General features: G+C 45.1%; 2 protein-coding genes across 2 annotated transcripts in view; one reads left to right on the top strand and one right to left on the bottom strand.

Annotated features, from left to right (window-relative positions):
* The window catches only part of LOC120024737 (transcription factor Maf-like), a 165,587-nt gene that overhangs the window by 23,619 nt on the left and 118,823 nt on the right, over nucleotides 1-23,145 (top strand). The window lies entirely within an intron of this gene.
* Nucleotides 290-3,243, bottom strand: LOC120024781 (proline-rich extensin-like protein EPR1). Its single transcript, XM_038969065.1, has 2 exons — nucleotides 3,205-3,243; nucleotides 290-2,593 (listed from the first exon to the last, which is right to left on the bottom strand). The coding sequence occupies exons 1-2, from the start codon at nucleotides 3,241-3,243 to the stop codon at nucleotides 290-292; spliced, it is 2,343 nt and encodes a 780-aa protein (XP_038824993.1).

The following is a 23,145-nucleotide window of genomic DNA, read 5'->3' as shown; positions in this document are numbered from 1 at the left end:
CCTGGTCAGTCTATGTCATGGAAAGAGCAGGTGTTCCTAATGTTTTGTATACTCGGTGTATATCTTTCTACTGTAAATAGAGGCAGAGGCGAAGAACAAGGGAGTACTGTTCAGTACCACCAGGGTTTCTGCTTCCCCCTCCTCTAAGCTGGACTGGGCTTGGTTGTGAAGTGGTGCTAGATTTAGCCCAGGGCGTATGGGCATAGCTACACTTTGCTAATTATTTTCCCGTGGCATAATTCTCAACATCTTTCCCAAGCATAAAAACAAAGACTCAGTAATATCCTAGTCAGCCCCACACAGGGTGTGAAGGACCTGGGTAGTGTAGTGTAGTGGAGGCGGTATGGCAGGGGTGTGGCAGAGCAGGGTAGGGAGGAGGTATGGCAGGGGTGCGGCAGAGCAGGGTAGGGAGGAGGTATGACAGCGGTGGGGCAGAGCAGCGTAGGGAGGAGGTATGGCAGGGGTGTGGCAGAGCAGGGTAGGGAGGAGGTATGACAGGGGTGGGGCAGAGCAGCGTAGGGAGGAGGTATGGCAGGGGTGGGGCAGAGCAGCGTAGGGAGGAGGTATGGCAGAGGTGGGGCAGAGCAGGGTAGGGAGGAGGTATGGCAGGGGTGTGGCAGAGCAGGGTAGGGAGGAGGTATGGCAGAGGTGGGGCAGAGCAGGGTAGGGAGGAGGTATGGCAGGGGCGGGGCAGAGCAGCGTAGGGAGGAGGTATGGCAGAGGTGGGGCAGAGCAGGGTAGGGAGGAGGTATGGCAGGGGTGTGGCAGAGCTGGGTAGGGAGGAGGTATGGCAGGGGTGGGGCAGAGCAGGGTAGGGAGGAGGTATGGCAGGGGTGGGGCAGAGCAGCGTAGGGAGGAGGTATGGCAGAGGTGGGGCAGAGCAGGGTAGGGGGGAGGTATGGCAGGCGTGTGGCAGAGCAGGGTAGGGAGGAGGTATGGCAGAGGTGGGGCAGAGCAGGGTAGGGAGGAGGTATGGCAGGGGTGGGGCAGAGCAGCGTAGGGAGGAGGTATGGCAGGGGTGGGGCAGAGCAGCGTAGGGAGGAGGTATGGCAGGGGTGGGGCAGAGCAGGGTAGGGAGGAGGTATGGCAGGGGTGGGGCAGAGCAGGGTAGGGAGGAGGTATGGCAGGGGTGGGGCAGAGCAGCGTAGGGAGGAGGTATGGCAGGGGTGGGGCAGAGCAGGGTAGGGAGGAGGTATGGCAGGGGTGTGGCAGAGCAGGGTAGGGAGGAGGTATGGCAGGGGTGGGGCAGAGCAGGGTAGGGAGGAGGTATGGCAGGGGTGTGGCAGAGCAGGGTAGGGAGGAGGTATGGCAGGGGTGGGGCAGAGCAGGGTAGGGAGGAGGTATGGCAGGGGTGGGGCACAGCAGGGTAGGGAGGAGGTATGGCAGGGGTGTGGCAGAGCAGGGTAGGGTGGAGGTATGGCAGGGGTGGGACAGAGCAGGGTAGGGAGGAGGTATGGCAGGGGTGGGGCAGAGCAGCGTAGGGAGGAGGTATGGCAGAGGTGGGGCAGAGCAGGGTAGGGAGGAGGTATGGCAGGGGTGTGGCAGAGCAGGGTAGGGAGGAGGTATGGCAGGGGTGGGGCAGAGCAGCGTAGGGAGGAGGTATGGCAGGGGTGTGGCAGAGCAGGGTAGGGAGGAGGTATGGCAGGGGTGGGGCAGAGCAGGGTAGGGAGGAGGTATGACAGGGGTGTGGCAGAGCAGGGTAGGGAGGAGGTATGGCAGGGGTGGGGCAGAGCAGGGTAGGGAGGAGGTATGGCAGGGGTGGGGCAGAGCAGCGTAGGGAGGAGGTATGGCAGGGGTGGGGCAGAGCAGGGTAGGGAGGAGGTATGGCAGGGGTGGGGCAGAGCAGGGTAGGGTGGAGGTATGGCAGGGGTGGGGCAGAGCAGCGTAGGGAGGAGGTATGGCAGGGGTGGGGCAGAGCAGGGTAGGGAGGAGGTATGGCAGGGGTGGGGCAGAGCAGGGTAGGGAGGAGGTATGGCAGGGGTGGGGCAGAGCAGGGTAGGGTGGAGGTATGGCAGGGGTGGGGCAGAGCAGCGTAGGGAGGAGGTATGGCAGGGGTGGGGCAGAGCAGGGTAGGGAGGAGGTATGGCAGGGGTGGGTCAGAGCAGGGTAGGGAGGAGGTATGGCAGGGGTGGGGCAGAGCAGCGTAGGGAGGAGGTATGGCAGGGGTGGGGCAGAGCAGGGTAGTGAGGAGGTATGGCAGGGGTGGGGCAGAGCAGGGTAGGGAGGAGGTATGGCAGGGGTGGGGCAGAGCAGCGTAGGGAGGAGGTATGGCAAGGGTGGGGCAGAGCAGGGTAGGGAGGAGGTATGGCAGGGGTGGGGCAGAGCAGGGTAGGGGGGAGGTATGGCAGGGGTGGGGCAGAGCAGCGTAGGGAGGAGGTATGGCAGGGGTGGGGCAGAGCAAGGTAGGGAGTAGGTATGGCAGGGGTGGGGCAGAGCAGCGTAGGGAGGAGGTATGGCAAGGGTGGGGCAGAGCAGGGTAGGGAGGAGGTATGGCAGGGGTGGGGCAGAGCAGGCTTAGGGAGGAGGTATGGCAGGGGTGGGGCAGAGCAGCGTAGGGAGGAGGTATGGCAGGGGTGTGGCAGAGCAGGGTAGGCTCAAATCACCTGGGTGGGAGGAAGGACGCAGATGGCGGACAGCCACTGTGTCTGCACAATAACACTACCATTTGCTTGTTAGTATTGTTTTGTGTATCTAATTACATTTACCCTCAGCTAAAGTAGCACCAATTGCGGATACAGTCACTAGCATGTAGCGGACTGAGAGGGGAAGGCGTACTAGACAGATACATTTGTTTGTATCAGACCAGTATCCTGCCCAGTGGGCTAAACTGTGGAGAGCTACTGGACATCAGAGGTCTCTTGAAAGAGCACTTACTGGTGAAGGCCTTGGAACAGACCACCACTATTAGTGGACACTGCCTGGAAGCCTGTACCTCAGTCTATAGCTATGCAATCCACACATTAGCTATTGGCAAGAAAACTCTGTACATGGTTTTAAAAGACGTCCTCATATAAACTCTCTAATATGAGAAGGACTCTTACCACTGTCTCTCTGTCTGTCTCTGACTGTCTCTGTTGGTCTGTCGCTCTCTCTCTCTCTCTCTCTCTCTCGCTGTATGGGTCTTTCTCTTTCTGTATCTCCCTCTCTCTCTTTCTCTGTATCACTCTCCGTCTCTCTCTTTCTCTCTCTCCCTCTGTTTCTCACTCTCGACTGAGTCTCTGTCATTCCCCCTTCTCCTTCCATCGTTGTTACATCCTCCTCACACCTCAATGACAACCCTCTCCTTCTTCCTGTTGTGTACTTCTTTTAGAACAGTACACCCTGCCTCCTCACCCCATCACCTCCAAACGTCTCCCTTCTCCTCCTTTCCTCCTTAGCAAACAGTACATCCCTCCGCTCCTTCCCAGAAAACCTTCCCTCCGTCCCTTCCCTCTCTCCCGCCTTAGACGTCACCTTTCTCTCCTTCCTCCTCCCCTCCAAACCGCACCTGCCTCCCTCGTCCTCTCTTCCTCTCCTCCACTCCAAACATCAGTTCTCCTCCTCCTCTCCTCCCCCTCTCGTTAGCTTGATGAATGGCTTCACTGCAGGGAAAGTGGTGATTTTCATCCCTCGTTCCGATTTTTGCTGGCTGTTATTAATTTCAAACACTCAGAGAAAAGCAAGTGAGTCAAACAATAAGGAAATGAACACACTGAACAGCATTGGCTCTCACAGTTATTCCCCCTGTGCCCATGTCCTACACAAGCCCAGACTGCTGTTTACACACATGCTGTATATGTGTGTACATATATGTTTCTATAGATTCCCTCTATAGCTGCTGCACACTTCAGTGTATTAGACTCATATGAATGGGATTGTATTGGGCAGGTTGACTTAAACAATTACAAACCTCTGTATACAAGATTATGGCATGGTATTCGTGATCGTTCATAAACATCAATGCAACTTAATACGACTGACCCAAACCTAAGCAGAGGATTTCTTAAGATGCTATATACAGTGTCTGGTAATGTGGAGTTCATTAAGACACACTGAAGTGACAGAGTCCGTGTGTAGACTAGTGCACATGTGGACTGTTGTATCCTGCACTTCCAGGGAAGGAGAGGTGGTAGCACGGAGATGTGGGAGAGCAGAGCAGAGTAAACAGGCATAGAGAGAGCTGCAGTGCTCTCTGTCGTAGTTTCTTTCACACTAACACCATCTAAAGCCATCAGATGACCTCCATGCGTCACCGAAACTCCCTCACCCATTCCTAAAGGAGGACATTCAGACGGTGAAGGAAGGGAAAGAGGGGAGAGAGAGTAAAGTCTGCTTCCAGACCAGAGTTATTACGGCACATTAAAGGGGATGGTGTGCACAATCCGGCCATAGCTTTATGTCTAAGTGCACATTAGTTATAGTCCACTGTTAATGTTCTGTGCAAAATCCTTTATGTAATAACCCCAAACACATAATGGCCTAACAGTTTTAGTGTGGTCCGACATTTTCACTGAGGTCAGCTCATTTAATGCATTTCTATACAATTTAAAACTCTAAAATGCTATTTGGAGAACACCTAAAACAAGCAGAAATAACCCCAGACATTATCACATTGGTTGCTGTAGCTTCAATCTCCTCAGTCGATCTACAAACACACAGCCTGCTGCTACACAATTAGCTGCTACACATTAACTCACATGAACTCAGCACCGGGATTAAAAATTATAATTTAAAACATACTGAGGGATCTGTTAGCAGAAAAAGTATTTTATTAACAAATTTCCTGCAATTCTACACATTTTGCGATGACTTATGCCAGGTTAATATGATATCTGAGTTAGAGTGACTAATACAATGAATGTGAACCCCCTGGAGGTCAGGGCACTTGGCCTGCACGCCCGCTCCACAATTTGGCCATGATTACAACTATAGATAGGCTAGACTAAGTACACTAATATACCAATGTAAAAAATGTGAACTGACATGGGCTAATTGAGGGACTATCAGTGAGTGACATATAACAAGAGGACAACTGCTGCAACCAAGTTTCCAATTGCACCCTGTGTTTTCTAGTGTTCTAATTCTCAACAGTAAATTGAGAACCTGACTTATTGAAACTCTTTAATACAAAATGGCCGAGGACCTGACCTCATTTGTAGCTACGGCCCTGCCTGTTTCTCATAGGTGATAGAGATTATGCAAGAGGTGAAGAGGGCATTCGTCAGAATTGTTTATTTCATTTTCTAATTAACACTGTTGTCAAAAAACTCTATATTATCCTGCCCTCCGAGACAGGAAAATAAAACTTGGCAGATATCATCACCGTATTTACAATGTGTTGAGATAAACATAATCTCGTCGTCTGTAACTAAAAATAAACGCTGTAGAATCACACGCTCTTCTCGTTGGTGTGGTCTGGCTAACACTCCCGTTCTGCTACCAGGCTTGTGTTTCAGCTGGTTTCTGTAATGATAACAATATTTGGTATCAAATTAATGAGCGTTCTGCTTGATTGAAGCCAGCACTCTGCTGCCCAACCCACCATAGATTTAAAGCAAACAATTCATGGGTAATGCATCTAAATGAAGTCATATTTTTATCAGCTCGTATATTTGGGAGGCTCAGCTCGTAAATCAATGTGTGTGAATTCAGCAGAATGGGCTACTGAGGAGACGGTGCACACCCCAGGATTCTAGTTAATAAAGTAAATAGAGCGAGAGAAAGAAGTGGATAGAGAGAGGGAGAGAGAAGGAGAAGAGTAAAGAAGATTAAACAGAAAAACATAAAGAAAGAAAGATTAAAAGAAAAAGAAACATCATAGAGAGGGAACAAGAAACAAGATTTTGAAATGATGACATTTTGGGTGTTCATGCAGCAGGCATTTGTGAGGGAGATGCCTAAGAGAGGGAGAGGAGTGGGGGACAGGAGTGAGAGAGGGAGAGGAGTGGGGGACAGGAGAGGGAGAGACACCCGTCTTTTGCTCTCAAAGTTAGAGCCCTGATGCCCTTTCCCCTTTGACCTACTGCTGTCCTTTCTATGACCATGACTAATGGAAAACAACCCCCTCCACTGGAATATCACTATACAGACTGGTGAAGTGCCTGCCTGATACTATTGTGGACCCTGGGGAGTGGAGAGGTAGAGAGAGATGGATGGAGGGAGGGAGTGGTAGCGAAGAAGAGGGGGAGGAGGGAGTGGTAGACACAGAAGGAGATATATGAGGAGGAAGTGTTTTGTGGAGGGAGAGATAGAGGGAAGAGGAGAATGGGAAGAGGTAGAGAGGGAAGAGGGGAAGAAGAAGAGGGTGTGTTTTGTGAAGGAGGGGGTAGGAGAGGAAAAGGAGGGAGTGGTAAACAGAGAGGAGGAGAGGGGGGAGGAGAGTGGGGGGGAGGGGTAGCCTATATGAGCAGGACCAGCGGGGGTGGTGGAGCCTGTATGTCTGCTTCATGCCTCTCTGAGCCCAGGCATAACCATTGTGTTTACAAGCCTCCGTTGCTCTTACTTTTAAATGATTGGTGTGGGGGACGCGTGGAGGGAGGCAGGAGGGAGTATATACTTATCTTCTCTCTCCCTCTCTTTCATAGTTCTGGTTAACCAGGCTTAAGAATGCTCTTTGTGTTTTCTAATGATAGACTCTGGGTACTGACTGACTGAGCCTATGAGAGACCCTAAAGACCATGGAGAGACCATAGCCTCAGTGACTGAGCTCTCCAGAGAGGAGGGAGAAGGAAGGCTCTGTTTTGAACAGTGGCTTTGCTGGGCCTCAACTGAGAGAGAGGGGCTATGGGGGGCCCATGTTGTCTCCCATGCAACTAGGGCAGGCATGTCATGTAGTGGAGCAAGACATACACTAAATGACACCTGCTCGTCGAACATCTCACTCGAAAGTCATGTTCATTAATATGGAGTTGGTTCCCCCCTTGCTGCTATAACAGCCTCCACTCTTCTGGGAAGGCTTTCCACTAGATCCGGCCGTGATTGGGAGTCCCATAGGGGGGTGCACAATTGGCCCAGCATCGTCCGGGTTAGGCTGATGTAAGCCGTCATTGTAAATAAGAATTTGTTCTTAACTGACTTGCCTAGTTATATAAAGGTTACATTTAAAAAAAATATATATGTTGGAACATTGCTTCCATTCAGCCACAAGAGGATTAGTGAAGTTGAGCACTGATGTTGGGCGATTAGGCCTGGCTCACAGTCGGCGTTCTAATTCATCCCAAAGGTGTTGGATGGGGTTGAGTTCAGGTCTCTGTGCAGGTCAGTCAAGTTCTTCTATACCGATCTCGACAAAACATTTCTGTATGGACCTCGCTTTGTGCACGGGGGCATTGTCAGACGTTTCTACTTCACAATAACAGCACTTACAGTTGACCGGGGCAGCTCTAGCAGGGCAGAAATTTGAGGAACTTGTTGGAAAGGTGGCATGCTATGACGGTGCCACGTTGAAAGTCACTGAGCTCTTCAGTAAGGCCATTCTAATGCCAATGTTTGTCTATGGAAGTTGCATGGCTGTGGGCTCGATTTTATAAACCTGTCAGCAACGGATGTGGCTGAAATAGCCGAATCTGCTCATTTGAAGGGGTGTCCACATACTATTGTATGTCTGGTGGCCGTTAAAACACAGGACCAAAAATGAATCATGGTAGACCCCCCACAATGGTTTACTAAGTCTCAGGGCTGAAGGAAACCTTTCACTGTGTGTGTTTGTATCTCTCTCTCTCTCTCTCTCTCTCTCTCTGTCTATCTCTCTCTGTCTCTCTCACGCTCTCTGTCTATCTCTCTCTGTCTCTCTGTCTCTCTCTTTCTCTATCTCTCTCTGTCTCTGTCTCTCTCTCGCTCTCTGTCTCTCTGTCTCTCTCTCTTTCTCTCTCTCAAATTCAAATTCAAATTCAAATTCAAGCTGCTTTATTGGCATGAAAAACATTGTGTCAATATTGCCAAAGCAACAATGTATACAATATACATTGTAATAAAATTATAAACAATGACAAATAATAATATAGAATGGCAGTAAATAATAATACAAAATTAAATATAAAAATAGTAACAATAAAATGGTAACAGTCAATAATCGAATGTAATGTAATAAAAAAATGAAACTATAACTAACTTATAACTAAATAACGGTCAACTTCACCATTACATTGGTACTACAACTACTATCATCATTACCACTACTACCACCACCACCATCATTAAACTGCTATCATTACCATTACCACCCATACCATTACTACTTGGAATGATAAACAACAATAATAATAGTAATAACAATAACAGTAATAACAATAACAGTCATAATAAGTAACAGTCATAATACTGCTTACTATGCAGATGTTATTATTCAGTGTCCCTCAGGCTATGGCAGGCAAATACATATTTGGCTGCAAGAGGAGCCATTGCTCCTTCGCCCATGAGTATTTTTAGTTTTTCCTCTGGGTTTAATAAGTTAAAATTTGGAATAAATGTAGACATTTCTGTGAATAATGAATCTCTTGGTGAGGAATATTTATCACAGTAAAGGAGAAAGTGCATCTCTGTTTCTACATCCCCTGTCGTGCAGTGACCACATACACGCTCCTCTTTGGGTAGCCATGTCTTTTTATGTCTGCCGGTTTCTATTGCCAATCGGTGGTCACTCAGCCTGTACTTGGTAAGGATCTGTCTCTGCTTCATATCTCTGACAGAGTAGAGATATTCAGCCAATTCATATTCTCTGTTTAGGGTCAGATAGCAATTTAGTCGGCTTTGGGATTTTGTTTCGTTTTTCAATGTTGTTTTTCAATGTTGTATATATGAGTCCTTTGATTGGTTCATGATTTTGTTTATTGGAATTCTTTCTTTTGAAGCAGTGCTGGTGTCAGCTTGGTTGGTGAGGTCCAACACCAGCTGACTGAGAGGGCTCGTTTCTGGGCTCAGCTCTTGGGTTTGAAGTGCTTTAAATTGCAGACTCGAATTTGGACTTGAATTTAGATGTAGCCAAAATTTTAATGATCTTTTCTGTATTTTCATTATTACTGGAAAGCGGCCCAATTCTGCCCTACATGCATTAGTTGGTGTATTTCTCTGGACTTGTAGGATTTTCCGACAGAATTCTGCATGTAGGGCTTCAATTGGATGTTTGTCCCACATTTTAAAGTCCAGTTTATTGAGTGGCCCCCAAACCTCACTTCCGTAAAGAGCTATTGGTAGGATTACACTGTCAAATATTTTGGTCCAAATTCTAATTGGGATGTTGATTTTGAATAATTTCATTTTTATTGCATACAATGCTCTGCGGGCTTTTTCTTTGAGTGCATTCACTGCCCTATTAAAGTTTCCCGATGCAGATATGGTCAGACCAAGGTAGGTGTAATTTTTTGTGTGTTCAATGATGATGTTGTTCAGGGTGAATTTATATTTGTGTTTCTGACATCTGTTTTGTTTTTGGAAAATCATGATTTTAGTTTTTGGGAAATTTACTGCCAGAGCCCAATTATGGCAATATTGCTCTAGAATATTAATGTTCTGTTGAAGACCTTCTTTGGTTGGTGATAGAAGTACCAAGTCATCAGCATATAGCAGGTATTTCACCTCTGTGTCAAATAGTGTGAGTCCTGGGGCTGGAGAATTGTCCAACATGTCTGCTAATTATCTCTCTGTCTCTGTCTCTCTCTCGCTCTCTGTCTTTCTCTCTTTCTCTCTCTCTCTCTCTCTGTGCTGGGTGATGCTCTTATCATCATCTACTCTGGACATTGACTATTAAAGGAGAAAAAAAACAGAAGGAGATACCACTCTCGCCGCAAGTCTGTCTGTCTGTCTGTCTGTCTGTCTGTCTGTCTGTCTGTCTGTCTGTCTGTCTGTCTGTCTGTCTGTCTGGATGACACTAATAACTCCTGACAGACCATAGTTAGCTCAGCTGGTCTCTATGGGTATGAGTTGTCTGTTTGTTGGAATGTTAGCTTTGTTCTTCATTACTTGGTACGGCTCTTGTTTGTAAACACAAATGCATCACTTCCTCTCTGTGTGGCCTGGAGGGAGAATAAACCACGCTCTGCACTGCTTTCTTACTGAAACAACCTGCCCCATGTCTTACACACTATACACACTCCCCTCTTATACACACATACGTCCCCCCTGGTCTACACACGTCCAACTCAACTTACACACTCCCCTCTTATACACACATACGTCCCCCCTGGTCTACACACGTCCAACTCAACTTACACACTCCCCTCGTATACACACATACGTCCCCCCTGGTCTACACACGACCAACTCAACTTACACACTCCCCTCTTATACACACATACGTCCCCCCTGGTCTACACACGTCCAACTCAACTTACACACTCCCCTCTTATACACACATACGTCCCCCCTGGTCTACACACGTCCAACTCAACTTACACACTCCCCTCTTATACACACATACGTCCCCCCTGGTCTACACACGTCCAACTCAACTTACACACTCCCCTCTTATACACACATACGTCCCCCCTGGTCTACACACTCCCAACTCAACTTACACACTCCCCTCTTATACACACATACGTCCCCCCTGGTCTACACACGTCCAACTCAACTTACACACTCCCCTCTTATACACACATACGTCCCCCCTGGTCTACACACGTCCAACTCAACTTACACACTACCCTCTTATACACACATACGTCCCCCCTGGTCTACACACTCCCAACTCAACTTACACACTCCCCTCTTATACACACATACGTCCCCCCTGGTCTACACACTCCCAACTCAACTTACACACTCCCCTCTTATACACACATACGTCCCCCCTGGTCTACACACGTCCAACTCAACTTACACACTACCTGTCCGCCTCACCTTGAGGGAGGGCACATTATAGGACTCTGCACAGACATTAGTCATACAAGCCCCTGCAGAACCCTCCCCCAGTCTTACACACATCCAATCTGTATATACAGACACATCCTCCCTATTGGTAATATCAGTCGGCTTCACCATCTCAGTCTTACAGCAGGGACTGTCTCAGGACAATGAGTGCTCAATATTGCTGCTCAATATGCACTTACTGCTAGGGTGTATGAGAACACCACCTTAGGTAGCTAGCCATCTCTCTCTCTCTCTCTTTCTCTCTCTCTCTCCCTCTCTCTCTCTCTCGCTCTCTCTCTGACCATTTACACTCTCCCATCTCATCTGTTTAGATATTTAGATCCTTACTTGTTAGATGTGTACATGTTGTAAACAGTTATTGTATTCAAGTAAGAAAGGGAGGGAGAGGGAGAAAGATAGGAGGAACGAACATTTCCTCAGTTCCTGTGGCTGTAGTGTAATAGTTGTGGTGATGACTAGTGACAGCTGAAGGAACAAGGGAGCCGGAGAGGAGTATCACTCCAAAATCCCCCAACAACAGAAAGGAGAGGAGAAGGAGAGTGATTTAGGCTAAACTACTTTCTCCTAGTCTCTATCTCGCTCTCATTCTCTCTCCCTCGCGCTCCATCTCTGTCTTTCCCATACGAAAACATTTACATACTCAAAGACTTTTTAGTTTATTACTATTTATTGTAAAGAGTGTTTCATTTATATATCAGTGAGTTATGCATTATCATAGTCATCTGGCCAATCAATAATCCTCAATATTACCTCTCTGACTGGACCCTAGGGTCTGTATTATAAGAATATCAATCACATACTGTACCTCATGCAGTGGAGACTGAGGGGACAACCGCTCATAATAATAGCTGGAACGAAGCGAATGGGATGGCATCAAACCATGTGTTTGATGTATTTGATACCATTCCACTCATTCCTCTCCAGCCATTACCACGAACCAGTCCTCCCCAATTAAGGTGCCACCAACCTCCTGTGGTGTATATGTACATTCAGATCTCATCCTCTTCCTCATCATCTTCTGGTATTATCTCTGGCAGAATGTTCACCTTCTATTACTGTAAAGAGAGGGAGTGTGTGTGTGCACGTGTGTGTGTTTGTACAATCCATGTGGGCTTCTATCTCCTGGCCAGGGTGTGAGCACATGGAGGTCAGGGGCAGGGCTGGTTTCTCCATTCCCACGGCTGCTGTCTCACAGCCACATTGGTCACAGGAGGATGAAAAGACTATGGATTTTTCCTCTTCTTTGCATTCTCCGGAGCAGGCAGATTAGACAGGCGATAAGTGGAGCCTGACCCATTCAAAGCAGCTCTAAGCTCAACACTGTAGTGCTGCCTGACCCACCTCTCTGGTTCAGGGAGCAACACAGGCATACACACACACACACACACACACACACACACACACACACACACACACACACACACACACACACACACACACACACACACACACACACACACACACACACACACACACACACACACACACACACAGGTAGGCAGGCACACATGCATTCAAACTCACACACACACACGCATAATCAAATCAAAGTTTATTTGTCACGTGCGCCGAATACAACAGGTGTGTGTGTGTGTATGTAAGTAAAGAAATAAAACAACAGTAAAAATACATTTGAAAATAAGAGTAGAAAGGCTATATACAGACACCGGTTAGTCAGGCTTATTGAGGTAGTATGTACATGTAGGTATGGTTCAAGTGACTATGCATATATGATGAACAGAGAGTAGCAGTAGCGTAAAAAGAGGGGTTGGCGGGTGGTGGGACACAATGCAGATAGCCCGGTTAGCCAATTTGCGGGAGCACTGGTTGGTCGGGCAAATTGAGGTAGTATGTAAATGAATGTATAGTTAAAGTGACTATGCATATAAGATAAACAGAGAATAGCAGCAGTGTAAAAGAGGGGCTGGGAGGGGGGGGGGGGGGGGGGGGGGCACACAATGCAAATAGTCAGGGTAACCATTTGGTTACCTGTGCAGGAGTCTTATGGCTTGGGGGTAAGCCATAAGTGTTGGTGTGTTTGGACCATTCTAGTTTGTTGTTGATGTGGACACCAAGGAATTTGAAGCTCTCAACCTGCTCCACTACAGCCCCGTCGATAGCCCCGTCGATAATATGCACACACACACATGCAGGAAGGCATGCATGGACACCACACTCACCGACACATTCTCTCTCTCTCTAATAAAGCTTGGTTCAAAACGTGGCCAAACAGTACATGGGTGAAACACTGACCTCGTAACCGTGGATGTGAATGTTTAAGTGAGGAAGCTGAGCTTGCTGTCAACACGTTCGCACACACTGACTGTACACACAAAGACAAAAATACACAAACACACAAACATTCGCTAGCATACACTTATGGAGACTGACACATACTGTATGTCGGCAGACACACAAAATGGGAAAAACATGAATTGGAGAGAGAGAAAAAGAGAAGGGAGAGAAAGGGGAGGGAGACATATGGGGGAGGGAGAAGGAAAGACAGAAAGATTGAGGGTGGTAGGCAGAGACAGAGTGAGAATTCAAAGGCCCGTTGCCCTCGCAAGCAATTAGAATAATTTCAAATTAATATGAAAGCGTCCGCTGCGGTCTTATCTGCATCCCGAGGAGAAGGCTCTCCTCCTCCTCAATCAAAATGCATGAGTGGCCTCCCTGACGGAATCACTGACACCCTGCCATATGCTGGGTTCCTCTCTCTATTCCCTCTCTCTTCAGCTCGCAGCTCTCGCCCTGTAAAAAATACTACAAATCCATGCACACAGACAGGTTGTCATACAGAGAGAGCTAGGGAGAGGCTGTAATGTGGCTGTAACTGAACTGTCTCTGAACTGTCTTGTTCCGAATTGTATTGTTCAGTCTTTTTTGTAAATCTTGCTTTCACCTCAGCTAAAACTATTTCTCAGACTGCAGGCTGTTCGGTTGACCAGTGTCAACATTGTCTACATAGCAGTGCCGTGTATTCATGGATACCAAGGAAAGAAGAAAAAAACACAAAATAATGTGTCTTTAGTTTCTCTGTGTTTCATAAATGACCTTAAATTCGCAAGAGGCTGAATGTATCTCACCGGAGAAAGAATCAGAGCAGACCAAACAACGCCCCTCTGTTTCAGTAAGTGTAGCGTGTCTTTTATTTATGTTTTATTTCACCTTTGTTTAATTAACCAGGTAAGCCCTTTGAGAACAAGTTCTCATTTACAACTGCGACCTGGCCAAGATAAAGCAAAGCAGTGTGACACAGACAACAACACAGAGTTATACATGGAGTAAACAATAAACTGTATCTGATGCTGTCTGCTCAGAAAGAGTATGACATTGTTGCTGCCTCTACCATTGAATGCAAGGGAAGCCAGTGGGCATTAGGATTCCCTTGATCAAAATAAAGTATAAAATAATATCCAGTCAGCTTTGAGCTAAACTGAGTAAGCTCAGCGCACCAGACCAATCACATAACAAGCCAAACGTCATTATTGACAGAAAAAACTTAAATTGTTGTATCTCGTTGTGTTGTTGGCCTCCAGTGGCCAGCTTGCTAGCTAAATTTGTCTCTTTCCTAAATTAGCTATGGATGGAGAAAGGGATTTGGGCTTGTGGTTTTACTTAATTCTCCGTACTGGCCAATGATTTTAACAGCGATTCTGATCCAACCATAAATTCATGCATTGTGCCCCTGGCCTGAGAGGATGGAAATTGTACTTGTAGCTTGATGTAGTATGCTAATGTTAACTAGCTAACCTGGCATATTGTTTGCCATGAAAGGAAGTTAGGCTAGCGAGCAAGTATTTTAGCCATAGACCGTTTAGGCAACATGAAAGAGGAGGATGGCATTGGCGGGATCTCTTCAAGTAGGTTGTGTCAATATGTTTTTTCTACTTGCACACAGGCACACACACCACACACACACATAAATCAGTACCCTGGACAGCCATATCATATTTAGCTTACGTTGACTGGAATAAATTGTTTTTGGTATCTTTTAGTTGTCACTGTATTACACTAAGCATAGGTGATATGATGATGTTGAAGTTGAAATGGTGCTGGAATAGTGGAGGCAGCAACTGTTTTCCTTGTAACTTGCGGTAACTCTGTGGTTCTAAATCAATAGTTGTTTAGTAGTCCAAAAATGTCGGAAACAATACCTTGCTTGACCATGCTACAGGTCATGTAACTGTTTGTTACGTTCAATATATTTTGTGTATTTCACCGGACAGATGTTGCTCTCCGGTTTTGTAATGAAACAAAGGTGTGGTTGAATGTATTCTGCCACTGTGTCTTCTTATTGTCTCGGCATTAGGCCTATATATCACGGTGTCAAGGCATATGAACTAACAGGTTATAGAGCAAACAACACAGTTATCACAACACATAGGTTGTAATATGGCTTTTTCTTCTGGATTTTACCCACTCACCACTAGATACATAGTAAAGAATATGTCAACCATTTACAGTAATGTAACCGTTATTTCAACATATCCACCATGTAAAATGGTGACAGTCATGTGATAAAGTTGCAGGGCGAGGGTATTGTTGATGGAGAGATGTATTTTTGTTATCGTCTGTGTGTGTGTGTATGTGACCGTGTGTCTGTGTTTGTGACTGTGTGAAGTGACCTTTGCTGGTTTCTGGATGTTGGGTGACGTGTGAATCACTGGTAGGATGTGTCGTTCACAACCCACTCGAAACTGCCATCATCAGCGTGTGTGTGTGTGTTTGTGTCAGGGGGGTAGGCACTGGGGGGCATGGACATTACCTAGAAGTGTCAGGGCATACTGAACAGAATCTGATGTCACAATCACTCACACACACACACACACACACACACACACACACACACACACACACACACACACACACACACACACACACACACACACACACACACACACACACACACACACACACACACACACACACACACACACACACAAACCAGTGGCGTAGCCAGAAACTCGTTGGTGGGTGGGCCTGCAGAAATGTTGGTCCAGTTTGGAACAGTGACAAGTAAAGATCACAATATATACACATGCAAAAGGCTCTTCTGAGTGCATGTCTTTTCAACTACTAGTAGACCTACACATTCTAGTAGTATCTCTCTCTCTCCTGTGAATCCTTCTGTCTTTGTACCAGGGCAGGCTGGCAGGCAGGCAGCTTGTCTCCGTCTGCGTCATTAGGGATCCTGCTTGTTGTCACGGACACACAGAGGGCATTCGCTGCCATGCCATGCGTGGGACAGGAAGTGTGTGTGGCGATGATGACATAAGCAGAGCGCAATACTCTTCCCTGGCACCGTCATTTCACTACACCTAGAGTACATATGAGGGGTCAAGGACGAGACACACACACACGTGCAAACACACACAGGCACACACACACACATGCATTACTATTGATACAAGCAAATGCGATCACAAATAGTCTATATGTGTAAGAGTGTGTGTCTGTGTATGTTTTGTCTGTGTGTATTTGTCTCTGTCCACACACTTTTGGCAGCAGCGGGCACACACACTGTGTGCGTGCTGTAAATAGGCGGTGTGTGTTGTGGGTCTCTGCTGTGTTGGGGCCAATTTTAGAGCTCACGCAGGAAACCAGGCCACTCTGACAGCCATGCACCCTGCCAGCCAGTACTGAACACAACACACCAGCTCCAGAACCTTCTGTCTCACACACACCAATACACACACACTACACAACAGATACATACACACACACACACACACACACACACACATTTTTATAAATGTTCATTCTACCATTTAATTTCTCTGATATTCAATCATGCATTTGATGATGCCCTGTTGCCTGCAAATTCTGTAGGACGGCTCTACTGTAGTCCTGCTTCTCTGAGCTGTGCAGAATCCTTCCCTGGAAGGACCTTGAACTAGAGGCCCCCTGCTGAGCCACTCTGGGGTCCCTGTCCCCCACCTGTCCTCCTAGCTGCCTTTTAGTACTGTACATGGCTCCCTACTTGGGGATTTATTAAACATTTACAGCCTCGCTAGCCAGGGTGCTTTAGTCAGTGGCTTTCTCTAGTAACCTACCAGACTCTACCCTCACGGTACCACAGTGAATTTGTCTGCACCTCCAGGTTTGCCATTTATCTGACGATCAGCAAAAAATGTATGTAACTCTGTATAGACTTGTAATGGTTAAAAACCAATGATCTTTTAGCTGCTAGAAAGCTGTTTTAGTTTGGTACAGCATGGTCACAGAATTTACCCGTTTTGATATTGTGGAATATTGTTATCCTGTATTACATTGTTCCACCCTTCTAATACTGTGGGCAGTCATACTCATGTGGCCAGGACAGGCATTGTACTGCAGCAGAGAATTATTCCCTAGAAGAAATTCCTTCAGAACACAGTGACACACTGATCTGAGCTCAGTCGGATTGGGCCCTAAATGAAGCGAGTCAAAAGAGTCCCATCCTAAAGGACACCACAATGGCTGCTCGTCTACATCAGAGTTGTGGTAGCGCTAGCACACAGCTCTTCAAAGGGACAAGAAGTGGAGTTCCAGTCGCCAGCCTCTCATATTTGGGAGGGAGAAATTCTTCTCACCGCTCCTGCCTCTCTCTGTAATTATGTGCATGGTGATGTGCTTTTTACACGCTGCCTAACAGTGGGAAATTATCTGGTAGGAACAGAGCCCAATTAATTGTGGCACTTTGCAGGCGTACTTGTGCGAAAACATTGTAATGACACTTACCGGGAAATTGGCTCCCGTTGAATATATTGAATAAATAAAGTCTGGAGGTTAAACAACCTTCACAACGTCACAGAATAAAACGGCTTCAGAGTTTCGCTGTCTATCATTCTCTCTCATTCTCTTGTTCTCTTACAGTCTCTCTCTGCATATGGAGAGAACACACATTCTTTCCATTTTCCCTACAAGACTGCAGTGTGTGTGTGTGTGTGTTTGTGTTTGTGTCTGTGTGTGTGTTTGCATGTGAGCGTGTGTTAGACACATAGATATATCTCCGTTGCTATATATTCTTTGTAAAAAAAAATAGGAATTGGGTATCAGTGGAATGTTTTAGGGTAACTGAGAATGATAGCAGAGGTTTATAAAAGGAAACAGGACCTGTTTGGGGGTCAATGACAAGCTATGTCACGCCACAGTGAGTGCCTATTGTGGGCCTATAAAACAGCGATGTGTCAGCACTTTGAGAAAAAGCACCTTTTGTCTCTGGCATCACTGGGGGACGGTGTGGGGGATCTGGCCAAGTTCACAGCTTTGCCCACACTCCCCCTTTGCTATTAAGCCCCTAAATAAGATCTGGTGCAACCAATTACCTTCAGAAGTCAAATTTGTTAAATAAAGTCCACCTGTGTGTAATCTAAGTGCCACATGATCTCAGTACATACAGTTGAAGTCATAAACTTAGGTTGGAGTCATTAAAACTTGTTTTTCAACCACTCCACAAGTTTCTTGTTAAAACCTTTACCACTTCTCTCTCCTGGATCCAGGATCCTCCTCATCAAAAAAGCTGACTATGCTAGCCTAACGGGACAGGGATATCATATAATATAATTTTCATGAAATCACAAGTCCAATACAGCAAATGAAAGATAAACATCTTGTGAATCCAGCCATCCTTTCCGATGTTTAAAATGTTTTACAGCGAAAACACAATATGTATTTCTATTAGCTAACCACAATAGCCACACAACCGTATATTTTCACCATGTTTCCACCGCATAGGTAGCTTTCACAAAACCGACAAAATAGAGATAAAATTAGTCACTAACCAAGAAACAGCTTCATCAGATGACAGTCTTATAACATGTTATACAATAGATTTATGTTTTGTTCGAAAATGTGCATATTTGAGGTATAAATCATAGTTTTACATTGCAGCTACCATCAAAAATAGCACCAAAGCAGCCAGAATAATTACAGAGAGCAACGTGAAATACGTAAATACTCATCATAAAACATTTATGAAAAATACATGGTGTACAGCAAATGAAAGATAAACATCTTGTGAATCCAGCCAATATTTCCGATTTTTTATTTTTTTATTTTTTTACAGCGAAAACACAATATAGAATTATATTAGCTGACCACAATAGCCAAACACACAAACGCATTTATTCACCACAGAGGTAGCTTTCGCTAAAACCAGCAAAATATATAAAATTAACCTCTAACACCTCCCAAACCCGGATCCGGGAGCACCCCCATCAGTAGAAAAGCTACTAGCATAGCCTAGCATAGCGTCACAAGTAAATACTAGCATCTAAATATCATTAAATCACAAGTCCAAGACACCAGATGAAAGATACACATCTTGTGAATCCAGCCATCATTTCTGATTTTTAAAATGTTTTACAGGGAAGACACAATATGTAAATCTATTAGCTAACCACGTTAGCAAAAGACACCACTTTTTTTACTCCACCAGTTTTTTACTCCATCAGTAGCTATCACAAATTCGACCAAATAAAGATATAAATAGCCACTAACCAAGAAACAACTTCATCAGATGACAGTCTGATAACATATATATTGTATAGCATATGTTTTGTTAGAAAAATGTGCATATTTCAGGTATAAATCATAGTTTACCATTGCAGCCACCATCACAACTCTCACCAAAGCGACTAGAATAACTACAGAGAGCAACGTGTATTACCTAATTACTCATCATAAAACATTTCTTAAAAATACACAGCATACAGCAATTGAAAGACACAGATCTTGTGAATCCAGACAATATTTCAGATTTTCTAAGTGTTTTACAGCGAAAACACAATATAGCGTTATATTAGCATACCACAATAGCAAACATCACAACAGCATTGATTCAAGCCAAACATAGCGATTACGTATAAACCACCAAAAGATATTAATTTTTTCACTAACCTTCTCAGAATTCTTCAGATGACAGTCCTATAACATCATATTACACAATGCATATAGAGTTTGTTCGAAAATGTGCATATTTAGCGGCACAAATCGTGGTTATACAATGAGAAAAGTAGCCAAGCTGCAAAGAAAATGTCAGGAGAAATCTTGGGAAAGGCACCTATTCTAATCGAAAACGATTAATAAACTTGACTAAAAAATACAAGTTGGACAGCAAATGAAAGATAAATTAGTTCTTAATGCAATCGCTGGGTTAGATTTTTAAAATTAACGTTACTGCGCAATACAGCGTGCGCTAAAGCGAGACCGCCCCATAATTCATGGCGGAATTATTATTTAACATTTGTCAACATAAGTACGAATTAACAGCATAAAGACTGCTTACTATTAGCTGAGCTTCCATCAGAATCTTGGGCAAGGTGTCCTTTCTCCAGAACAATCGTCTTTGGGTTGAAAGATGTCCTCTTGTCCGGTCGAAATAGCCGCTAATGTTAGCCACCAACTGGAGAGGTGTCCACCTCGTGAAAGCGCATGACAAAGAAATCCCAGAAAATCGCAATAAACTGCTATAAACTGCTATAAGTCGGTTTAAATTAACTACCTTATGATGTCTTTAACACCTATAACGAATAAAAACATGACCGGAGATACAGAACTACTAAAAGGAAAGCGTTTGCAGGACGCCATTGTGATGTCTTCTTGCGCCAGGCGCACCGTTGAAAAGGACGGTACTTCCGTTCCACGGTCTTATATAAGGTCCCAGATTGCGCAATCCACTCCATTCAAATTCTCCCCGCTTACTGACATCTAGAGGAAGACGTATGCAGTGCATGTAGCCCGATGGCTTACATGGGGACTTATAAACTGACCTCAGAACAGGGACCTCGATTTCTGAAATCTCACTCCCTGACAGGAAATGTGCTGCAGAATGAGTTCTGTTTCACTCAGAGAAATAATTCAAACGGTTTTAGAAACTAGAGAGTGTTTTCTATCCAATAGTAATAATACTATGCATATTGTACGAGCAAGAATTGAGTACGAGGCAGTTTAATTTGGGAACTCATTTTTACAAAGTCGAAATGGCGCCCCCATAGGCTCAAGAAGTTAATCACTAACCTTGAACAAATTCATCAGATGACAGTCTTATAACATCATGTTATACAATACAATTATGTTTTGTTCGAAAATGTGCATATTTATAGCTACAAATCCTGGTTATACATTGTGAATACGTAGCATCGATTCACCAGAATCTCCGGAGATATTTTGGACACTCACCTAATCTGACCGAAGAACTCATCATAAACTTTACATAAAAATACTTGTTGTATGGCAAATGAAAGATACACTGGTTCTTAATGCAACCGCTGTGTTAGATTTTTAAAAATAACTTTACCATAACATACAGCTTGCGTTATTGTGAGACAGCGCTCACCAAAACGGCGGAGAATAGGAGTCAACATTTTACACAGAAATACGAAATAACATCATAAATGTTTTCTTACTTTTGCTGAGCTTCCATCAGAATGTAGTACAAGGAGTCCTTGGTCCAGAATAAATCGTTGTTTGGTTTTAGAATGTCCATTTCTTCTGTCGAATTCGCGCCACAATGCTAGCCAAGGTTGCTAACATTCCCATCCTCTCTTGACGCAAAGAACGGAAAACTCCAAAAGTCCCAATAAACGTTGAATAAACTGATAAAACTCGGTTGAAAAAACCTACTTTATGATGTTATTATCATATGTATCAAATAAAATCAGAGCCGGAGATATTCGCCGTGTAAACCGAACGCTTTTCAGAAGACAATGTCGAGCTCCGCCGCGCGCCTTCGAAGACAAAGAAAGTTCCGGACCTGTCACTCCAAAAGCTCTTGTTCGGCCTCAGATCAAGCTAGACACCCCATTCCACCTTCCACTGCCTGTTGACATCTAGTGGAAGGCGTATGAAGTGCATGCATATCAATAAATAAAAGCCAGTTGAATAGGCAGGCCCTGAAACAGAGCCTCGTTTTCAGATTTTTCACTTCCTGTATGGAAGTTTGCTGCAAAATGAGTTCTGTTTTACTCACAGATATAATTCAAATAGTTTTAGAAACTTCTGAGTGTTTTCTATCAAATAGTAATAATAATATGCATATTGTATGATCTAGAAAAGAGTACGAGGCCGTTTCATTTGGGCACGATTTTTTCTAAAGTGAAAACAGCGCCCCCCTATTGACAAGAATTAACAAACTATAGTCTTGGCAAGTCGGTTAGGACATCTACTTTGTGCATGATACAAGTCATTTTTCCAACAATTGTTTACAGACAGATTATTTCACTTATAAATCACTGTATCACAATTCCAGTGGTCAGAAGTTTACAGACACTAAGTTGACTGTGCCTTTAAACAGCTTGGAAAATTCCAGAAAATGATGTCATGGCTTGAGAAGCTTCTGATAGGCTAATTGACATCATTTGAGTCAATTGGAGGTGTACCTGTGGATGTATTTCAAGGCCTACCTTCAAACTCAGTGCCTATTTGCTTGACATCATGAGGAAATCAAAAGATATCAGCCAAGACCTGTTTTTTTTTGTTGACCTCCACAGGTCTGGTTCGTCCTTGGGAGCAATTTCCAAATGCCTGAAGGTACCACATTCATCTGTACAACCAATAGTACGTAAGTATAAACACCATGGGACCACCCAGCCGTCATTCCGCTCAGGAAGGAGACGCGTTCTGTCTCCTAGAGATGATAGTACTTTGGAGTGAAAAGTGCAAATCAATCCCAGAACAACAGCAAAGGACTTTGTGAAGATGCCGGAGGAAACAGGTACAAAAGTATCTATATCCACAGTAAAACGAGCCCTATATTGACATAACCTGAAAGGCCTCTCAGCAAGGAAGAAGCTGCTGCTCCAAAATCGCCATAAAAAAAGCCGGACTGTGGTTTGCAACTGCACATGGGGACAAAGATCGTACTTTTTGGAGAAATGTCCTCTGGTCTGATAAAACAAAAATAGAACTGTTTGGCCATAATGACCATCGTTATGTTTGGAGGAAAAAGGGGGAGGCTTGCAAGCCGAAGAACACCATCCCAACTGTGAAGCACGAGGGTAGCAGCATCATGTTGTGGGGGTGCTTTGCTGCAAGATGGACTGGTGCTCTTCACAAAATAGATGGCATCTTGAGGTTGGAAAATTATGTGGATATATTGAAGCAACAGCTCAAGACATCAGTCAGGAAGTTAAAGCTTGGTCGCAAATGGGTCTTCCAAATGGACAATGACCCCAAGCATACTTCCAAAGTTGTGGCAAAATGGCTTAAGGACAACAAAGTCAAGGTATTGGAGTGGCCATCACAAAGCCCTGACCTCAATCCTATAGAACCATTCTGGGCAGAACTGAAAAAGCTTGTGCGAGCAAGGAGGCCTAC

The sequence above is a fragment of the Salvelinus namaycush genome, chromosome 30 (assembly GCF_016432855.1).
Source record: "Salvelinus namaycush isolate Seneca chromosome 30, SaNama_1.0, whole genome shotgun sequence".
In the NCBI taxonomy this organism is placed as follows: domain Eukaryota; kingdom Metazoa; phylum Chordata; class Actinopteri; order Salmoniformes; family Salmonidae; genus Salvelinus; species Salvelinus namaycush.
Note: the sequence above shows the minus strand (reverse complement) of the source record. Positions and strands in the feature narration are given on the sequence as shown.

Coding starts and splice junctions, on each gene's coding strand:
- LOC120024781 (XM_038969065.1), bottom strand. CDS start 3,243: ATGGAAGGAGAAGGGGGAATGACAGAGACTCAGTCGAGA. Junction 2,594..3,204: donor TGACAGAGACTCAGTCGAGA/GTGAGAAACAGA, acceptor AGGTGATTTGAG/CCTACCCTGCTCTGCCACAC.